At 40.5% G+C, this 19,170-nt stretch overlaps 2 protein-coding genes across 3 annotated transcripts in view; one reads left to right on the forward strand and one right to left on the reverse strand.

The window, feature by feature from the left end:
- The window catches only part of LOC121950337 (A-type voltage-gated potassium channel KCND2-like), a 43,890-nt gene extending 34,725 nt beyond the window's left edge, over window positions 1-9,165 (forward strand). The window contains exons 3-7 of one of the 2 annotated variants that reach the window (XM_042496295.2): window positions 992-1,154; window positions 1,617-1,715; window positions 2,618-2,716; window positions 4,788-5,008; window positions 7,619-9,165. In XM_042496295.2, the coding sequence (XP_042352229.1) occupies window positions 992-1,154; window positions 1,617-1,715; window positions 2,618-2,716; window positions 4,788-5,008; window positions 7,619-7,796 (760 nt within the window). In that variant the 3' untranslated portion in view covers window positions 7,797-9,165. The remainder of the gene's footprint in view (window positions 1-991; window positions 1,155-1,616; window positions 1,716-2,617; window positions 2,717-4,787; window positions 5,009-7,618) is intronic. The other variant, XM_042496297.2, reaches the window with a different exon arrangement.
- A 518-nt stretch (window positions 9,166-9,683) lies between these two features.
- LOC121950107 (uncharacterized) lies at window positions 9,684-12,795 on the reverse strand. Its single transcript, XM_042496024.2, has 2 exons — window positions 10,627-12,795; window positions 9,684-9,839 (listed from the first exon to the last, which is right to left on the reverse strand). The coding sequence occupies exons 1-2, from the start codon at window positions 12,190-12,192 to the stop codon at window positions 9,684-9,686; spliced, it is 1,722 nt and encodes a 573-aa protein (XP_042351958.2). The 5' UTR covers window positions 12,193-12,795.
- Between the last annotated feature and the right edge of the window lie 6,375 nt (window positions 12,796-19,170).

Here is a 19,170-nt window from a genome sequence, read left to right on the forward strand (position 1 = left end):
TAGGCCTATTTTAGAAAAACATGTTTGCAAACTAGTCATTTAAAATCTTTGAAATTAAATTAACAAAACAATTCTAATGAGCAAAGTGACATGTAAGCACCAGCTCTAAGCGGCAGTGGAGGCAAACGTAAAGAAAGCGAGATAATGAAGACAGTTTGATTTTAGCTTTACCTTGAGCGAAGACAGGTCCGACTTCCTGATAGAAGACAGGCACATTAATCTCTTTAATGGGGATGATTCAGTCCCATCTGACATATGTACAACCATTAATCCATTCATGCTGAATGTGGCCTGTTCAACGTTTTCTTTTACAATGTTGAAAATTTGCATGCTTGCGTTTGGATCAGATCAGTGTCGTGCTCGATTTACAAAGAGCTGCTTTTCGCTTTGTCTCGAACATGAATTGTTTTTAATTTGGTTGCACAGCGTATCTGCATTCACTATTCAAGGTCCATTTTGATGTGGGAAGAAGAACAAAATGCACGAGTGGCTGTTACTGAGGCCCACACAGTGAAACCATTTCTCCAGGGTTCGGCATCACACTGTTCCCAACCCCTTTTGCTTTTACTTGATGTGATACTACTCCCTGTATCTTTCACAAGCTGTTTGGCTAACAGAGGTCACAGGGGATATGTAGCGCATTTGGTCATGATGTGAAAGCATTAGCTGGTGCCAGCAGGTGTGTAATTATATATGAAACAGGGTTTTAAAAGAGGAAAATCACGACGGCACGTAGAAAGTAGGCCAGGAAGAAGAGACTTCACAAAAGTCCTATTTATTCCTCACCCACTTCAAAAGTGTGACTTCTCATTTGAAGTTGTGAAATCATCCAAGGTCAGTGTAACTATTTCAAGACTATTAAAAATAACATAAAACACACAACAACTTAACATGATGAAACAAGCCTCCAGGGCGGATTCTGTCAAAGGAATAGATTTTTTCATGTTTTTCTACTCGGCCTGCTCACTGTCGTCTGTTTTCTGTGTTTCAGGTATGGTGACATGGTGCCAAAAACAATCGTGGGGAAGGTGTTTGGGTCCATATGCTCTCTGAGTGGGGTGCTGGTCATCGCCTTGCCTGTCCCTGTCATAGTATCAAACTTCAGCCGTATCTACCACCAAAGCCAGCGGGCAGAGAAACGACGAGCCCAGAGGGTACTGACTCACCCCTCCCTTTCCTCCGCCTCCGTCTCTCTCTTTCTTTCTCCCTTTATTTTTTCTTCTATCTGCCTCTTTCCTCTGTCCCTGTCTTATCCGCACGTAACAGAATGACAGGGCAAACACTATCTTCCAGAATATTAATCTTTTATTGTGTTTCTGTGTATGTGTGTATTGGGTTGGGCTCAACTTCCTTGAGTATATTTCACTGGGAGGAAAAAATAAGAGAGGGAATGACAATGACTGAACAAATGATCTTCAGAGTATTGTGTCAGCAGCTTTTCAAGAGCAATATGTGCATTTCTCCCTAAAAGTGTTTGCTAAGGCAGAATTTCCTAATCGGAGAGTTAAGCATGGCCTCTCCCTACTAAATACTGTGGCTGCCAGAGGGAGACAGAGTCAATTAGTGTGACAGACAAACCGTCAGAGGCTAAAACAGGGGTCTGTTTGTTCAAACAGAAAACTCGCCTTGCTAGAATCCGCGCTACGAAGATTCGAGGCACTAATGCCTATATGCGCTACAAACAAAATGGGCTCCTGATCGACTCACTGGAGGAGGTAACGGGACCAAGCGGCGGCCGGGGCCTCGTTGACTCTTGCATGCCGCTCTGCTCGGGGGCCATGCCACCACACACAGGGGAGGTGGGGGGTGGGGGGGCCTCTCATGCTGTAACACAGGGGGCTGCTGTCATTCCAGTGCTTCAGTGTGATCGCCGTCTCTCTTACATCCCACCTCTCAGCTGCAGCATTGACATGCTTCTTCAACTCTCTCTATCCATACAGCAGGAGGGCCAGGCAGGCACGCTTGCCTTCTGGCGGAGCACAGCCATTACAGTCACACTGACTCATGACCAAGCTCTGCATGTCTGTCCAACAGGGTTTGGAGGGGAAGGAGGGAACCAAAGGCTTACTGGACAGTAGGTGGAGGCTGTCCGCTCGGCCTGCATCTCCTCTAAACTCTGTTTTTGATCTGCTGTGTGTTCTGCGTGTTATTTCTCGAGCATCCAGGTTGTAGTGTAAACTAACACAGACATAACCTTCCATCCCAGAGCCGTGCAGAGCTTCATCAACGTGTGTAGTGTTGTTGTGGTGCAGAATCTGTGATGTGTTTGGTGCAATCTGTTCGATCTGTGTCTAGGTGTGCCACTGCTGTTGCACTGAAACAAGCTCTAATTTGACTTTTCTGGTCCTCCTCACCAAATAAGCGAAAGAAAGGCAAAAGCCAATTCTATCAGTGAAACATGTTGGAATCAGCCACTGTCTCTGTGCATCTCTAAAACATTCTCAGCACTAGGTTCTCAGTAGATTGGCTGCCGTGTTACAGATCAGCATCTCAACCCTCAGTGCTTTGCGTTCTCTCCACTACATCACCGAGCTAGCTGTTGTCTGAGACTCTGTTTCCATGCAGAGTCTGAATCTGCTCATCTACACCGTTTCTTCTTTACTCTGTGTGTTCCAAGGCCTCCAAGGAGGCAGGACAAGCCCTGGTGGCGAAGGCCCCCAGCCCTCCTTTTGAGACCCAGCATAATCACCTGCTGCACTGCCTGGAGAAGACCACGGTAAAATACAATTTTTTTTCCTCTTAAAGCTGTGTCTGCTGGAAATCACACACTTAAGTGTCTTTCATTCTTGGCAATACATTTTAGACCGTTTGAACTAGCTCACTGTTAAAAAAGTTTCTTTTATGTAAAATTGAATCACTTCTGCGTGTGCTGTATCCATGGGAAGATTATCAGATATAGGCCCCTGGGCAAAGGTATGCAAAAGGCCCCCCACCTCTCCAACACAGGACCAAAACACACACACTTCTAGTTTAGCCTTTTTTTGTGTCGTTGCTTTGCATGACTTTGTAGTTGCAATGCATCTTTTTGTGGTTTTGTCACTCTTTGTAGCCTTTTTTGTCTCTTTGTCGTTGTTTTGTATCTCTGAGATAATTTTGTAGCTCTTTGTGGTAATTTTGTCTTTTTTGTGTTTTGTGTCTCTCAAGTATAATTTTGTGTCTCTTTGAGAAAGTTTTGTGTGTTCTGTTCATTGTGTGTCTCTTAGAAATAATGTTTTGGCTCTATAATGTTATTTTGTGTCTCTCCGTACTCCTTTGTGTCTTTTTTGAAATCATCTGTGATAATTTTTTGGCTCTTTGAGGTAATTTTGTGTCATATTGTAGTCATTTTGTATCAATTTTCTGACTGTTTTCTGTCTGAGGTAATTTAGTGTCTCTGAGATAATTTTGTAATTTTTTGTCTCTTTTACGTTATTGTGTCTTTATTAGTCACTTTTTGTATCTTTATAGTCGTTTGTGTCCTTTTGAGATCATTTTCTCGCTTTTTTAGGTAATTTTGAGTCGTTTTTGTTATGTATTTTTTGTGGTTGTTTCGTGTCTCTTAGAGATAATTTTATAGCTGTTTGAAGTGATTTTGTGTTTGTGTTTGTGTTTCTGAGAGTGTCTCTTTGAGATCATTTTATGGGTCTTTGAGGTCATTTGGCGTCTTTTTTGGTGTCTTTGTGTGTTTGCTTTTCCCCTTTTTGTAGTTACTTTGTGTCTCTTTTCAGTTCATTTGCATCTGTTAATGGTCATTTTGAATGTGATCCTGGTTAGTACATGTCAATGTTAGTGACATGTTGCAGGTGAAGGCCAGCACACACACACACACACCCCGACACAGACACACAGACACACAGACATACAGACACACACACACACACACACACACACACACACTTAGGGCTCCTGGGCCTGTGCCCGGTAGGCCCGTTTGGTAATCCTTCCACGGCTGCATCATCAGTAGAGACAGTCTGTTACAGTGTATTGCAAATTGAAACAAAGTGAGCTTTTTCATCCATGCACAGACTGTACAAGCTACTGTATTTTATATAAGGCGCAAGTTAAAAATAGCTGTAAATGGGGCTGGGAATTGTCGAGTCCCCTTGCCAGCAACATGCTAAAGATAACATGACTCAGCCAGCCAGTAATACCATGTTCCCTCCAAACAAACCAGCATACTTCATTTTACACTATCTATAATTTAAAGATGTAAGAGCCTCTTTAATGCTCAGCTGTGACATGAGTTTTACACTTGCAGCTTTAAACCCTGTACCGAGACATGGACAGGCTGTAAATCAGTGTCCGTCCTCATAGATGATCCTCCCTGGTTGTCTGGGAAAAGCTCCATAAATGCTTCATGCCATTCAGATGGGAGCACACATGTTTACATTAGGCCTCTCGTGGTGTGCATTATAGATAGCAGGAGAGACAGAAGGAAGGTATAAGAGGAGAGGCATGAATCAGAGCATGGCATCAGATCCTACGCGGTGTCACTCTGCCACCTGCTGGCTGAGCCCGAAACACACTTGGAGGCTGACCTTCAAGTCACGCTCATTTGTCACAGGGATAACAGTTGTGAATGTTTTCACAGATGGCACTTAATATGGACATCTGGGCCAATATATTTCTATTCCCTTGATGATTCATTTTCCAATTATTAAACAATTTTGCTGCGGATTCTGTTCAGTCTGTTTAGTCTTTACTGTGAAACATCTTTACTCATTATTTAGCAGAGCCAATCATTGATGTAATAGAGTGATTCATGAGCAACATTGAACCCCTAATTTCCCACCGTCTCCTTCTGACAGAATCATGAGTTTGTGGATGAGCAGACGTTTCAGGCCAACTGCATGGAGATATCTGTGATGAACAAGTCGGGGTCCCGCACGTCCTCGCTGTCCTCGTCTCCACATGGCCTTGGCTCGTGCTGCTCCCGACGCCACAGGAAGAAGAGTAGCTTCAGCCTGCCCAGCACAAACAACCAGGAGCTCAGCACCATACAGATAAGAGAGAGACCAGTGGCCAACAGGTAGTCGCTCAGTCTGTCTGTCTCTACATCTCTGTTTCTCTGGACTCACTCACACCAAATACACTCATATGCATTCATCCGAAGACTCTGTATTGATTCCGTAAAAGGGAATTAAAGGTCCAGTGAGTGAGATTTAGGGGGATGTTGTGGCATCTAGCGGTGAGGTTTGCAGATTAAAACTAGCTGAAACTTCTCCCAGTTAGAATTCCTTCAGTGTTCATTCAGGAGATTTTAGCTGGGAGCTGAATTATCTGCAGAGGTCTCTTTCTTTCCAAAACAAACGGACTCTGTGATTTAAACCAGTAAAAACACTGAGCAGTTTTACCTAACAAATCAGTGTGTCTCTGATGCTGTTTGGCATGTCTGAGACAGTGCAAATCATTTACCTCTAGAATTTGTTTTTTTGGATTCAGACAACTCTCTTATGTCTTAGGTTGGACAATTTAAAAATGCATAAACTCCAAACAAGGCTGTTGGGACAACAATATTTAAGTTCAAAGCCTGTGTGTTCAGTTACTTTTACATTGCATGTGGTAGTCTTAATGGGCCAATTCACACAAGTCATCATGTGGGATGTGTGTAAAGCATCCATCTTTTCAGAGACATTTATTTGAACTGTGACTGCAATTTGACCAGAGTCACATACAAATACAAATCGTATGGTAATTTTATTTTTCACCTGGTTTGAAGAGATCTGTTCGGAGATTTTTAAGCTTCCTACCCAAAATAGTGAAAGTGGATAGAACTGTGTTGGCATTTTTCATAGAAAAGTAGAAATAATAGCAACATATTACTCGAAAAACAATGTCTCAGTTACTCTGAATGATCCAGACAACTTCAGTGGATCTACTTTCTACCAAAGAAATAGTCCCTCCTTTCTGAAAACAGTAGAACATCATTTTCTCTGGATTATCTACTGAAACTAGGACACTGTTTCTAGTGCTGCTGTTTGAAAGTATTTTTTAGATGTTGCAGGCAGCACTTTTCACCTCTATTATATCGGTGCACAGCAGAATTCTCAGAGATGGATATCTCAAAACAAAGGCAAGTGCTGCAAAACCTTAACTCTGTATTTCTTGACACCTCAAGGGGTAAGTGAGAAAACATGTTACTTCTTAAATTGGCGGAACTGATACCCTTTAATTTTGGTGTGACAGATTTCATACAAAAGTGAGAGTTATTTTTCATGCATGCTGGTAATATTAATTAACAACACCACAGTATATAATGTATAGAAACAGTCAATGAATGTAATGTGTTCACATGCAGCCAATAAAAACACAGGAACAATTCACCAAAAAATGAAAAATACACCATTTTCCTCTTACCTTTAGTGCTATTTATCAGTCTAGATTATTTTTGTGTGAGTTGCAGAGTGATGAGGATATCGGCTGTTAAGATGTCTGCCTTCTCTACAGTTTGATGGGACTAGATGGCACTCAGAATTTGGTGCTCAAAGTGCTAAAAATATATTAGAAAAACTCAACAGCAATGTCTCTTTCCAGAAATCATGACTTGTTTACTACACACAATCCACAGACCTTGTTGTGAGCAGTTTCATGTAGGAACTATTTCTTTCTACCGAAAAACAGCCCCCAGTCGTATGACTGCGCAGAGGCAAGCGCACATCTACTGCTAACTCACTCAGCACCTGGATCAAATAACCTCTCCCTTTATACTACACTGGCGCAAGATACCCACACACTTTATAATTATTTTGCCTTTTTCTGTGTCGTTATTTTGCATCTCTTTGTGTATTTGTGACTCTTTGAGGTAATTTTGTGTCTGTTTTGGTAGTTTTTGGCGTCTTTGTGGTCCTGGTCAGTATGTTTTAATTCGAGTGACAAGTAATCTCCCCTTGCCTAACACCACTGAGCTAGCTAGATTACAGCTGAGCCGAGAAGGACATTAATGTTTACATCCCAGGTTGTCATGACCACAAGCTTCTCGACCATGAGTAGATTCACGCTTCCCACTGTTCAGTGATGCAATTAGTGGGTGTAGTTCGGTAGAAAGAAAATAGTTCTTCCTTGAGACTGTTAACAACAAAGTCTGTGAATTTGAGTAATGGGTCATAATTTCTGGAAAGAGTTTTTAAAAAATTGGCGCTTTGAGCACCACAAACTGAGTGCCATGTAGTTCCATCATATTTAAGAAAAGAGGCAGACATCTCTACGGCCGATATCTCCAACACTTGGCAACTCACACCAGTACAATCTTGTTTGATAAACAGTACTGCAGGAAAAATCTGTGATCTGTCCCTTTATTTAATTTGTGGGTTTCTACATGTGGTTATACAATATGGGCTACATATAAGAAGAGTTGTATATTAGATACTCAGTCTGATGTCATGTGCACAGTCGTCCTATACAGTATATTCTCTTTAGACTGGCAAAAGCAGAATTCCCCCCTGAAAGCTGAGACATAAATAGCTTAATGAGCCAAATCTCCTTTATATATTCAATCTGTGCTGTACAAAGAATGTGGATATTTCTGAATTGTAGCTTTTACGCTGTACAATAATAGAGAACTCTCTGTAATACAGGCTTTGTGTTATACGTTCACAAGGTCGAGCCTCTCACCCTCTTTCATCCCATGTTTCTTTTACAGCCGCTCCAGCCTGAATGCCAAACTCGACGAGACCGTGCCCTTGAAATGTGACGAACCTTACATCACTCCTTCCATGGTCAGCCTATCTGCACCGGTGGTGACCTCATCGGACGGGCACAGCTCCTCCACCACCACCGCATACTCTCAGAGCAACATAGTCCGAGTATCTGCCTTGTAGATGTCACGCTTATCTGATCAGCCAACTGGTCTCGAGAAGCACCACATGCTGAGGAGAGGGACCACCGAGCATCAACCTGCCATAATCTAGAGGGATTATAAAATTAGCAGAAATCGGGGTTTTTTGAAGTAGTGATCTCATCTGATGTCAAACTCTGCATGGTATTAGAGTGATGTGGACGGCTGCCTTTGGAATAAAAGCAAACCAGCAGATTTTGCTCCATTAAGCACAGCAGAGCAAGGAAGTGTCGCGTGGTTATCGCTGTTGCCTAAAAATACTGAGAAATAACTTTATTTTTGAATATGTAATGTAGTTGTATTTGTGTCTTCTGATTCAAAGGAGTAAGGCAAAAAGGTCATTCCTGATGGCCTCTGATGACAAAGCACACATATTCATTAACTGAGGGCCATCTTTGTGAATATTAAATCAGCCCACTTACACACGAGAAAACACCTCACTCAGTTTAATAGTTTTGAAACCCCTCGATTAAGTGGTTTCTGAGCGTCCCCTCTGTTGTAAATTCAGAAAACATACATCCACTGGAATGGATAACTGTTGTGAATATTCATTAACTGACTCATTAACTGGTTGATGTCATCGCTTGATGAGTAAAATATACTACGCATCCTGACATGTCTGTGAAATGTGCAAGTGAAAATGACAAAATCTGTGTTAGCTTACATATTTGACATACTGATATGGATCTATGTGAAAGCCACTGTCACTAATTAACAATTGATATTGAGAACTATACAGGGTACATATTAGTTAGGTCACAAGTTAGAGATACATGTGAGTGTTCTCCTTAACTAATACTAACCCTAACGTGGACACATATTGACCTGGATAAACCATATGAAAGAGTGTTGAACATCAATTTCATTGAGTTGCTCCTAAATTATAATGTTCATTACAATAAGCGAGACTTGGTAGATTTCACTGTGCTAAAGGGCCATTTTGTACATTTTTCATATTGTAAATATCTCAAAACTTTATCAACTGCATTTGAAGTTGGCTCCTCTTATTTCTAGATTTAGTTGACAGTTGTTGGCATACTATTTCTGTCTGTTAACTGGTTGAATTAAGGATTTGCATGCTGTCATTGCAGAATTCTGTTTTATTAAAAGTATGTCTCTGCTTCTTGTTGGAGGTTTGTCAGTAAAAATGAGACCGATGGAAGGAAACACAACAAGACTGATATGTTATGATGTAAATTCCGCAACACTTTGCTTTTAATGAAATGCAAATCTTGTCATGGAGTACATATGTGAGGGGGGGAAGGAAAGGGGACAAATGATCACACATTGTGCATTTGGTGCAGTGGATAGAATAAATACTGTAGCTCTACTGAAACATCCATTAAATGACCCATGTCTTTTGTTTTCGTTTTTTTTTTTTTTTAGAGCTCAATTATGTGGATTTCATTATGTTTCGGCTGATTACTCAAAGAGCAGCACTAATAAGAGGATGGGATAATAATTAGGTGCTGCAAGAGGACATGTGAGGACCTGACTAGCCCAGTGGTGGGTCCTGCCTGCAGGGTCTCTGGGGACAGACGAGCAGGCCTCAGTGACTGTTTGACAGAGAATTCAGCAGCGTCCCCCGCTGAGCTGATTGCGTCAGTCCAGGCTGTCTCTCGCTGCATGCAGTGCCTCTGCTCTGCAGTGTTTAATAACTGCTGCGAAGTCAGCCTACATTAAATCTAAGATAACGCAGCGGCATATAAAATAAAATACCTCCTATACCCAAATGAAAATTCACACTTAGATGTCGGGGATCTAATATTTGAACAGTGACCAGTTAACCACTTTAATATTCAGTTATATAGTGAATATTGAATATGGTAATTTGGTCTCATGCCCTTAAAGGTAGGTAGAGGTGGAATTTTTATTTCTTATAGAATATGGACACAAGCTTGTTTGTAAGTTTTTTGAACTCTGTCCGAAACTGAGGGTTCACTGCAGCATATATCATTGGGTTACTCAGTGATGTGATGCAGGTGACAGAGACGGACAGAATCTCGACGTCCTGAAAGATTGTTATCTGGAGGAAAAAATGAGAAAATTAAAAATTGTTAGAGAACATAAGACTTTGTTCAACAGCAAGCAATTGATATTTATAAAATTTAATTTGTGTGATGTATGTGAGGGCGTAAATATAGACAGTGCAGGCAGTGTGGCTGCACTGGGGCCTGTGGGGTGGGAGGGCCCATAGAGTGCGAGCCCTGGCGAGTCAGTCAGATTTTGAATATATTTTTAAAATGATACGCTTATTCTACATAAACTATAAAAAAAAACACTCAAATGAATAATTTCTTATTTTCATGTTTTTTTCTTCACATACAGGTGTGCAATGATGATGCTGCTGCTGGGTAATATGAATGTTGGTGTTGTCCAATGTCAAATTTCTGTTTGATCATGTGGTGATACGATGCCGTGTGATGCCATGCCATGCCATGCGATACAATTTACCATGGCTAGTTTGGGCACAAAATCTGTCAAGACAGACAAGATACTGAACCGCAAATTGCTCCCGATGATGTGCGATCAGTGTGTGACTGTGTGTGGTTGGTTGCTGAGTCGCAGGTGGATCAATGTATTGTAGCCTCAGTCACTGGTGTGTACATGTGTGAGTGAAAAGGTGAATGTGACATGTAGTGTAAAAGCGCTTTGAGTGGTTGTAAGACAAAAAAAGCCGTCCATTTACCATAAGACAAAAGTGGAAGTAACACACTGCTGGTAAAATATAAGCCTGTTGCTGTGTGTGTGTGTGTGTATGCGTGCGTGCGTGCATGCGTGCGTACGTGCATTCCTACTTCACAAATACTTACCTGTGTATTCTTGTTTCCATGAACAGCAAAATTCACCAGGATAGTTGTGATCAAAGGCAGCCAGAATAAGATGAAGGTTATAATTATGTAGCCAGCACGCCTCGCCATTTTACTTTCCTTCTTTTTGTTTGCTCTCTCTTTACTTGCTTTTGAAGGCATCACGCAAACAGCACCTTCCACCTTCCCTTGTTGTTTTGCAAGTTCTGTTTCAGGGACATTACTCGATGCGGGAGGTAATGAAGACACTTGATCTACTGCAGCGACACTCAGTGTTTCACCTCCGTTGCTGCTCTTAACCTGTTTTAGTTCAGTCAGTAAAACAGAAGTAGATTCAGGATTTTCTAACTGTGCAGACGAGGGACCATGGGGGTTGGTTTCTTTCATTTCAGAGGGCGCTTTGTCAATTTTCACTCTCTCTTTGGACTGCTTTTCTGTGTCGAAATTGCTTGACACCTTCTGCGGCTTTGTGGTTGAGCTCTTAACACTAGCAGCAGCTTCTCCATTTGATGGTTTTGCTTCAGCTTCCGTGCCACAGGGATTAGACTGCTCCGTTTTAAAAGGTTTCTCCTCAATCGGCACTGCAACCTGCATTGCAGGAGGGGGAGATTGTTCTGTTTCCAAATCTGTTAACTCCAGTGTATTTTTTAATTCTTTTTTACTCTCTGAACGGATGGAGGCACATTGTGGAGTTTTTATTGAGGCCAGTAGAGCAGCCGTGGAATCTTTCTTGGATGAATTTGGTTCATCTTGCGTCACGAGTTCCACCTGAGCAGCACTTTTGCTCAAGGTCTGATTTTGCCCTGATTTTCCATGTACATCCTCCACAGCTTTGGTTTCCTCTTTCTTCTGCTTATCTTCTGTTTTGTCTTTATTCGATAGTGGAAAAGTGCCCTCGTCAAATATTTTGCGATTGTGTGATTTCACCAGGGCAAAAATACGAGCATAGAATCCAATGATAACGCTAAAGCAAGCTGCCCAAAGTGGGAACAACATGTATAATCCAAAGGTGTCATAGGAGGAGGATGTCTTTCCCAATAATCCTTTGCATCTTTCATGCACGGGTGAGTCCTTCACAAATTTTAGACAAAAAGCAGCCACCAGAATAGCCAAGGCCCATGTGAGAGGAATCAGCACCATAATCCGTCTTCGCCTTTGACTAGTTTTGAAAGGCTGCGCGATGGCCTGGTACCTCTCTGAACTTATGCAGGCCAGAGTCAACAGTTGGATGCAGCAGCTGAAAGAGAAAGAGGCCACTTGTGCATCACAGATCAACTCCTCAACAAGTCCTCTTCGATACAGAGCTAGGATGATGATAAAGAGAATGGGGCAGTCGGTTACACATCGCAGAGTGTCTATGACCGCCAGATTTACCACCAGTGCATTTATTGCAGTTTGCAGTGATTTTTGGCGATAAACTGCCAGTATGACAAAAAGATTCGCTGCAATCCCCACAGCAGACGTGATCAACAGAATGAAGGTGTTTGCCGCAGCAAAGGCGACATCACTGTATTCCTCCCAAATGGTGTTGTTCCCAGAGTCCCATGCAGCTGCAGGCTCGCCTCTCATCTCCAGGCTCAAACAGTCAGCATGTTCAGATCTATATTTTCATTCTCTCCACTTAACAGTAAGCCTGCTTCGCTTGGCAGCATGTGATTCTCCACTGAGTGAATAATATTAGTGGGTGAACCTGTAGCCTGGACAAGTATCCGCCCTTTTCATTATCACTCCACTGCAGCAGGAGGTCACTTGGGATTCCTTTCTGTTCACATTCATTAAAGACTGTGCTGTGTATTCATAGCATAGATGACTGGAAAAAAAAGGGATGGCTGTTAATTGAAAAGCTGTTATGTCACCATTGTCTCAATACTGAACTTTAAAAAGCTAACTAGGAGCTCAAAGCTAAAATGAAATAATGATGATGGCAATGTGATGCATGTATGTGCGTGTGAAGTGAACAGCTGTCCGTTTCATTTAATACAGAAGCTCACACAGGTTAAAAGCTTTGCACTGAGCATGCCAGATGGATGACTTGGGAGTTCTTGAATTGTCTCTGGAAATAAAAAGAGCCACGCTGCTGGATTATAGCATGACATTGTGTAATCCTGTTTGGAGATAAAGTGTGAAATGCTCTTTGCATCAAGTGTGCAAGCTTATTGCCTATGCCAAATCTGGGATTAGATCAGAACACAATACATTTTTCTCTGGACCATTCTGTGTATTAGACCAATCGAATGTCTGTCCAAATCACGTCAATAAGAAACTGGAAGTACTGGAAGATAAACTGTGGCGCAGCACAAAATTATTCAACAAAAACAAAAAGAAAAAACAAAAAACCTTTTACCATCAAAAAAGTTTTATATATTTACAAAGGGACCTGAGGTGCGTTTAAAGTCTCAGGATTTTACATTTAATTCCCAAGTCAAGACAGACAAGTCCCAAGTTAAGTCCAAAGTTCTAAACTTTGAGTGTCAAGTCCTAAACAAGTCATCACCAAAATTTAATGGCGTTTACACAGCTAAATAATATTTGATTTACTAAAATAATAAATGCCTTTTAAATTTTGAACTCATTAATTAAAACAAGTCTGCTTGAAGCTGTTGCATCTCTTGTCTGTTATTTTTCTACTTGCACATTTTGCATACTGGAATTAGTTTTTTGTTGACCATGTTGTCATTTTGTGTGCAAACAAAGTGATCTCTGATATAATTTTTCCAACTTGTGTTCAGTAACATAACGTTAGTTTTTCATGGTTCTCTCTTGAAACTTGTTTGGATGCTGCCAGATTGGTTCAAACAAAGTGGATATGTGGAATTAAGTGTTGATTTGATGGAAATGAATAGCATGAATACGAAGCAACTGAAGAAATTAAATGATTTGTGCCACTTTTTAAAAAAACCCACATACTTGTGAATCCTTGGGCTTGGAGCCCGGCAGAGTTCTGAGACGTGATGGTGTAGAGGCACAGATCTGAAGACTACAAAAAAACAGTTCTGCTGGGTTAGAGTTCCCATGAGCACATTTAATTCCCAGAAGTGTAGACCAACCATGACTCTTCCTAGAGCTGGCTGCCCGGCCGAAATGAGCAATCGGGGGAGAAGGTCCTTGTTAAGAGAGGTGACCGAGAACTCGATGGTCACTCTGGCTGAGCCTCTGTGTGGAGATGAAAGAAACCATCACTGCATTAACCCTCTGATCGGCTTTATGGCAGAGTGACCAGACAAAACTGTAGTGAAAGGGCACATGAGAGCCTGCACAGAGCTTGCTGTTTGGAATCAATCGCAAGCATCGTTTCTGCAGGAAACCTGGTGTATGAAACATTTCTTTGTACATTTTTATAAAACTGTAATTGTCAGATACACTGACGATATGGCAAATGTTTATTGTGACAAGTTACTGAATTGCACCATGGTTTCATAAATATAGTCATAACACCTCCTAAAAACAAATACATGAACTATAAATAAAATAAACTAAATTAATTTAATAAATATGCCTCTTAGATTAAATCACGTATTAAAGAGGGAATTAAACCCCATCCAAAAATTAATAATCCTATTTTCAAGTAATAATTCAACTGTTAAAACTCTTTGATTATGTCGTTTTACTTCATCCTTATTCAGTGATGCATGTCAACCTTGTTGATCATCAGTGTTCATTTCTGCTGACTCGGTGTGAGCTCAGGCACGTGTGATGTAAGACACAACACTCACAAGGTGAATTTGCACATATAATTCTCCCACTCTTCCATATGATGAATTTGCATGTGTAATTTTCCTCATACAATTCTCCCACTCTACCTCACTACATACTTAAACTAACTCCTACCAATTTTCACACTTGATGGAAATCAACAAATAAATAAACATAACATAAATAAGTAAGTGACAGACCACAGAGTAGGCCAGCCAAGAACAATGAAAGTGTTTTACTGCCTGGCTAACTTCCCACTGTTAAAATATGGGGGAAATGTCCAACAGGCTCACTTAACAAGTGCACCCAAATTTCCTGTGTTTTTCTATTTGATTTTATAGGTATTTCAGAACTGTTTTATACTCATGATGTTATTTATAGTAGGTCAGCTGCATAATCTGAGACAAAGCATATTATGGTGATTTTGCAGCTTCCCTGCAACTAATGAATAATTGCACTGAGAATCCTGTAACCACACAGGTGCTTATGAGTGAACTCATGCCTGTATACACTGCAACAGTCTAATACTACTGCAGAAGACTTCTTGGTAGTGTGAGTGCTGGCAAAAGGCAAGACTTATGCATTACTTGGCCCAGCTGTCAGTGCTGATGATATGATGGAGCTGACTGTTATTGGCATTGATTTCATTTATTTACATAATATTATTATGGGAAGTATGTGTATAAGTTGCATAAAATTTGAGTATTTTTTTCTTTTTCAGAAAAAGGCAGAAAAGGCCTTGAAATACAAAGAGTTGCTATATGAATGAATATTTCATACAACACTGAATACACAACTCAATGCCACCAGTGTTATTAAGTGACTTTCAGAATATATATCTTTTCACACTACATGAATACAGTTCGAATGCATGTTACTCATAAACACAAATTCAGTGGACAAAAGTTTGTTCCTCTCTGCAGTCTGGCTGAATTTGATTTACCAAGTCTTGTTAAAAATGCATACAAGTGGAAACTACATTTCTCACAAAACATTCATTTAAAAAAGAGGTATTTCACTGCTGGAAAGACAGTTCTGTCATAAAACTACTCCTATGCAGTAAATGCAAATAATTTTGTCACTGGTGCTATATGACCAGAGAGAAAACAAAGGACAGGGGTTGTAGCATTCACTATTGCTGAGGAAGTTAAAAAAAAAAAAACAACTACAACTACCAGAATGCAACGCGCCTCGACGTTTGCCCGTTTCCGTTTTGTTCCGGTGAGATCCGCAGAGGGACGGTTTGAACCGTGGGCGGGCAAAAACTAATGGTTAAAAGTTTACAGGGTGGCGGTAATTCATCGCGAACGTTTGCTGCCAACCGCCCTTTAAAAAAAAAGCAAGGAGAAGGAAAGTAGAAGTTTCCGTTTTTCGTCAGAAACAACATGGCGGCGGTGACAAACTATCACACAGTGAAACGGTAAGTTAAAAAATATGTTTCCGAGAACATTTAATGTGAGCAATGGGCAACAGAGTGACTGATTCTTGGTTAACATTTGATCCGCGCTGCTTAATTTTGCCGTTTGATCTAAATTCTTTCAGCCTGTGCTTTTATATATAAGGTACAAGGTTACTTTATTGCTATGTAGTTTAAGAAGAAAGTGTTGTTGTTGTTGTTGTTATTAACACCGTGTCGTGCCGCTTCTTGTTTACTAATTCCTGTATTACAACCTAACAGTGCTGTAATATGTCTCTGAGGAGGTTTGGGTGAGAAACAGGCGCTGCAGGAACTGAATATTGGTTTATATGTGATCAGCACCGCCGAGTGTGAGTGTTTGGTCGTTAGTTTGGAGTCTGTTGACAGAGTGAAGGAGAGTCGCAGCTGTTCGTTGATCCGTTTTGACACTCTTATTTTGTTATTAGTGGTGGCCATGGATGCATTTGGAGACCAGGGACATGTTTAACACACTGTTATGCCAAGGTTTCAGGATTGAATCATGTGGCCTTGAAATTGTGTACGGTGTGCAACAGGCTTTAAAGTGCGTTTTCTTTTGGTTGGTGGGTTGTCAGAGCTGCTGCGCATATTTGATTAGCCGTGACTAGAATATTAATAAATATGAAGTATATCCTTACTCACTGTATTTACATTTTATTTAAAATTCACTCTTGCTTTGGCAGTGTAAACATATGTTTCCCAGGTACCACCGTTTCTGTTTAACTAAATGTTTTGCAATAGTTTTGTTTCCAAGACTGACTTGGAAACAGCATCGGAGGAGGTGTTGTGTCAAAGTGTGTCCCCCATCCAGTGGTGTTTCCTGTTAATGCACAGGTCCCGCCTCAGTGGTTAGGTTTGCAGGGGCCATAGGTGCACAAGGACTATGTAACTATAATTCAGTTGATTAAAAAGTGTGAAATTAATGTTTCATAAATAGAGAATGAGTGGGGGGAAATAGAAGAGGGAATAACAAAAATATATGAAAAAATAGATAGGGCTAAAAGATAAACAAAATATAAATAATCAGAAGAAGAAGGATCAGAAGAATCCGGTTTTATTGTCCAGTTGCATTTACATATACTAGGAATTTGACTTGGTGATTTGGTGCAAAACAATTAACATCGAGGAAGAATAAAAATATAAAGTATAAAAGAGGACAAAATGTAAAAATATATAAAGTATTTTGTAAAATATATAAATAGTGTAAAATAGAATTATGTAAGTGTTTCAAGAAAAATAAATGTTAAAGTAATTAAAACACACCTAGGTTCATAATAAAACCATAAAGTTAAAAGTGCTATATGTATCAACCCATAAAAAACTTAGGGTTTGGATTGGGCTTAGATGGAGGGACACAGAAAACAGTCTTCAACACAACAGCGAGACCCTGTTCATTCTATGAAAGTTGCTCAGTGGCACATGAAGCCAAAATCGTTCAACTGCCACATGTAAAATTACCTGGATGATGAGCGCTGCTTTCACATCATTATGCCTCCACCATAGAGCAAGCGCACTAAAGACTTCTGCCGGTCGAGCACACTGCCTCCAGTTTAGCGCTCCACTAACTTGAGTGGGATAAAATGATTTAATTTTGTGGCTCTTCTAGATTTTCTAAATGTTATTGGGCCGAATGGATCAAATCCTGACAGTGAAATGAGTCAATCTGTGGGAGTATAAAAAAATCTAACCACTTATTTTCAGACATATGTTTGTCAATTTAAGTCTATTAGAAAAAGTATTTTCTTTTTGCCCAAAAGCATCACATAACAGACTCAGGAGCTCTAATTCCACTTTTTGGCTACTGCAAAAATTGCCATCAAATTTTAGTGCACTTCCCGGGGACCTGGCGGTGGCAGGCATACATAAATGCAGAAATAAAATCTGCAGTTTGAGTGACAGCCCTAGAGAGGTGAGCAGGGAGATCGGCTGCTGGTAAGATGGGGGGGACATTCACCACAAATACAAGGCTGGTTGAAATGAAGCAAACTATTCCTTTTAATGTTTGCTGTTTACAGTGCAAGACTTCAAAGCATATCGTACTCAATACAAATATTAATTGCAAAATAAAAGTCTGACATTTTTCAAAATCATTTTTTTTCCCCAACCTGTAAACACACAACAAGCAATACATTGCTCACCCTTCATTCCAGGGTCACACTCCCACCCACCCGCATGTACTAGCAGGCATATACAGATATAATTCACAAAATAGCAAATGAGAGAAAGATGAAAATGAATGAATAAATAAATAAATGAAAAGAAACAAGGCAAAATAAAAACAAGCAAATATGGAGATAAATAAAGGTAGTGATCCGGTTAAATATCTATCATGGTGAGAGAGTTTTTAGAGGTGAGGGTTCCCAAGTTTTGTGGAATCTTTTCACAGTTCTTCTGACAGTGTACTTGATTTTTTTCTAAGTGGAGAGAGGACATAAAGTCCTTTAACCTGGATGTTGTGCCAGGGGGGGTTAGGGCTCTTCCACTGTAATAATACATGGCGTTTGGCTATAGGTGAAGCGAATGCAAAAAGGTCAGCTTGGTGTTTGCTAAACCTGCCTTCAAAAGGAGGCACACCAAAAATAGCTATTGGGGGACATGAGGTTAGGGGAATCGCAAGTACTTTGGAGAGGGTGTCAAAAAAAGACGTCCAAAAGGGGGCAAGCTTTGAGCAAGAGAAAAATGTGTGTGTGTGACAGAGAGACAGAGAAGAGAACCTGATACTAGAATCATCAGTACTGGGAAACACATTCTTCAGCTTGGCTGTAGTATAATGGACCCTGTAAGCAACTTAAAACCAAATAAGGCTCATCCGAGCACATGTGCATGTTGAGTTGATCCTGAGCAATGCATCCCTCCACCAGTTCTCGTCCAACTTGAGTCCCAGTTCCCTTTCCCGTGTATCCTTAAGCCAGAGAAGAGAAGAGGATTATGAAGAAAAAAAGAAGACTATTAAATTGACGAAATATTCTTTTGTGATTCAAGGGAAGTCATTATATTCTCTAAAAGAGTTTTCTCAGGCATCGTAAGAAAAGATGTCAAATGAGTTCTTGCAGAGTTACGTAATTGGAAGTATATAGATCCTGACTTGATAAACTAAATTTAGTAATAAGGTTTTCAAAACATACAAACAATTCATCAAAGTAGAGGTTGTAAAAGAAACAAGGCCCTTCTCCTTCCATAACCTAAAAACTGGATCAAGAGTAGAGGGTAAAAATGAGTGGTTGTTGCAGATAGGAGTAAAAGCAGAAGGAAGTTTTTATCGAAGTGTTGTCTACACTGTTTCCAGATTTGTAGTGAGGAAAATACAACATGGTTTCTAGTGTATCAGGAAGGATGCACTGAAAGAGGAGCAAACAGTAATGCAGGAAGAGAGTATGAAGTACACAAGTTAGCTTCTACAATACACCAATCGATGTCAG

The sequence above is a fragment of the Plectropomus leopardus genome, chromosome 7 (assembly GCF_026936395.1).
Source record: "Plectropomus leopardus strain MGB_pleo_1.0 chromosome 7, ASM2693639v1, whole genome shotgun sequence".
Lineage (NCBI taxonomy): Eukaryota > Metazoa > Chordata > Actinopteri > Perciformes > Serranidae > Plectropomus > Plectropomus leopardus.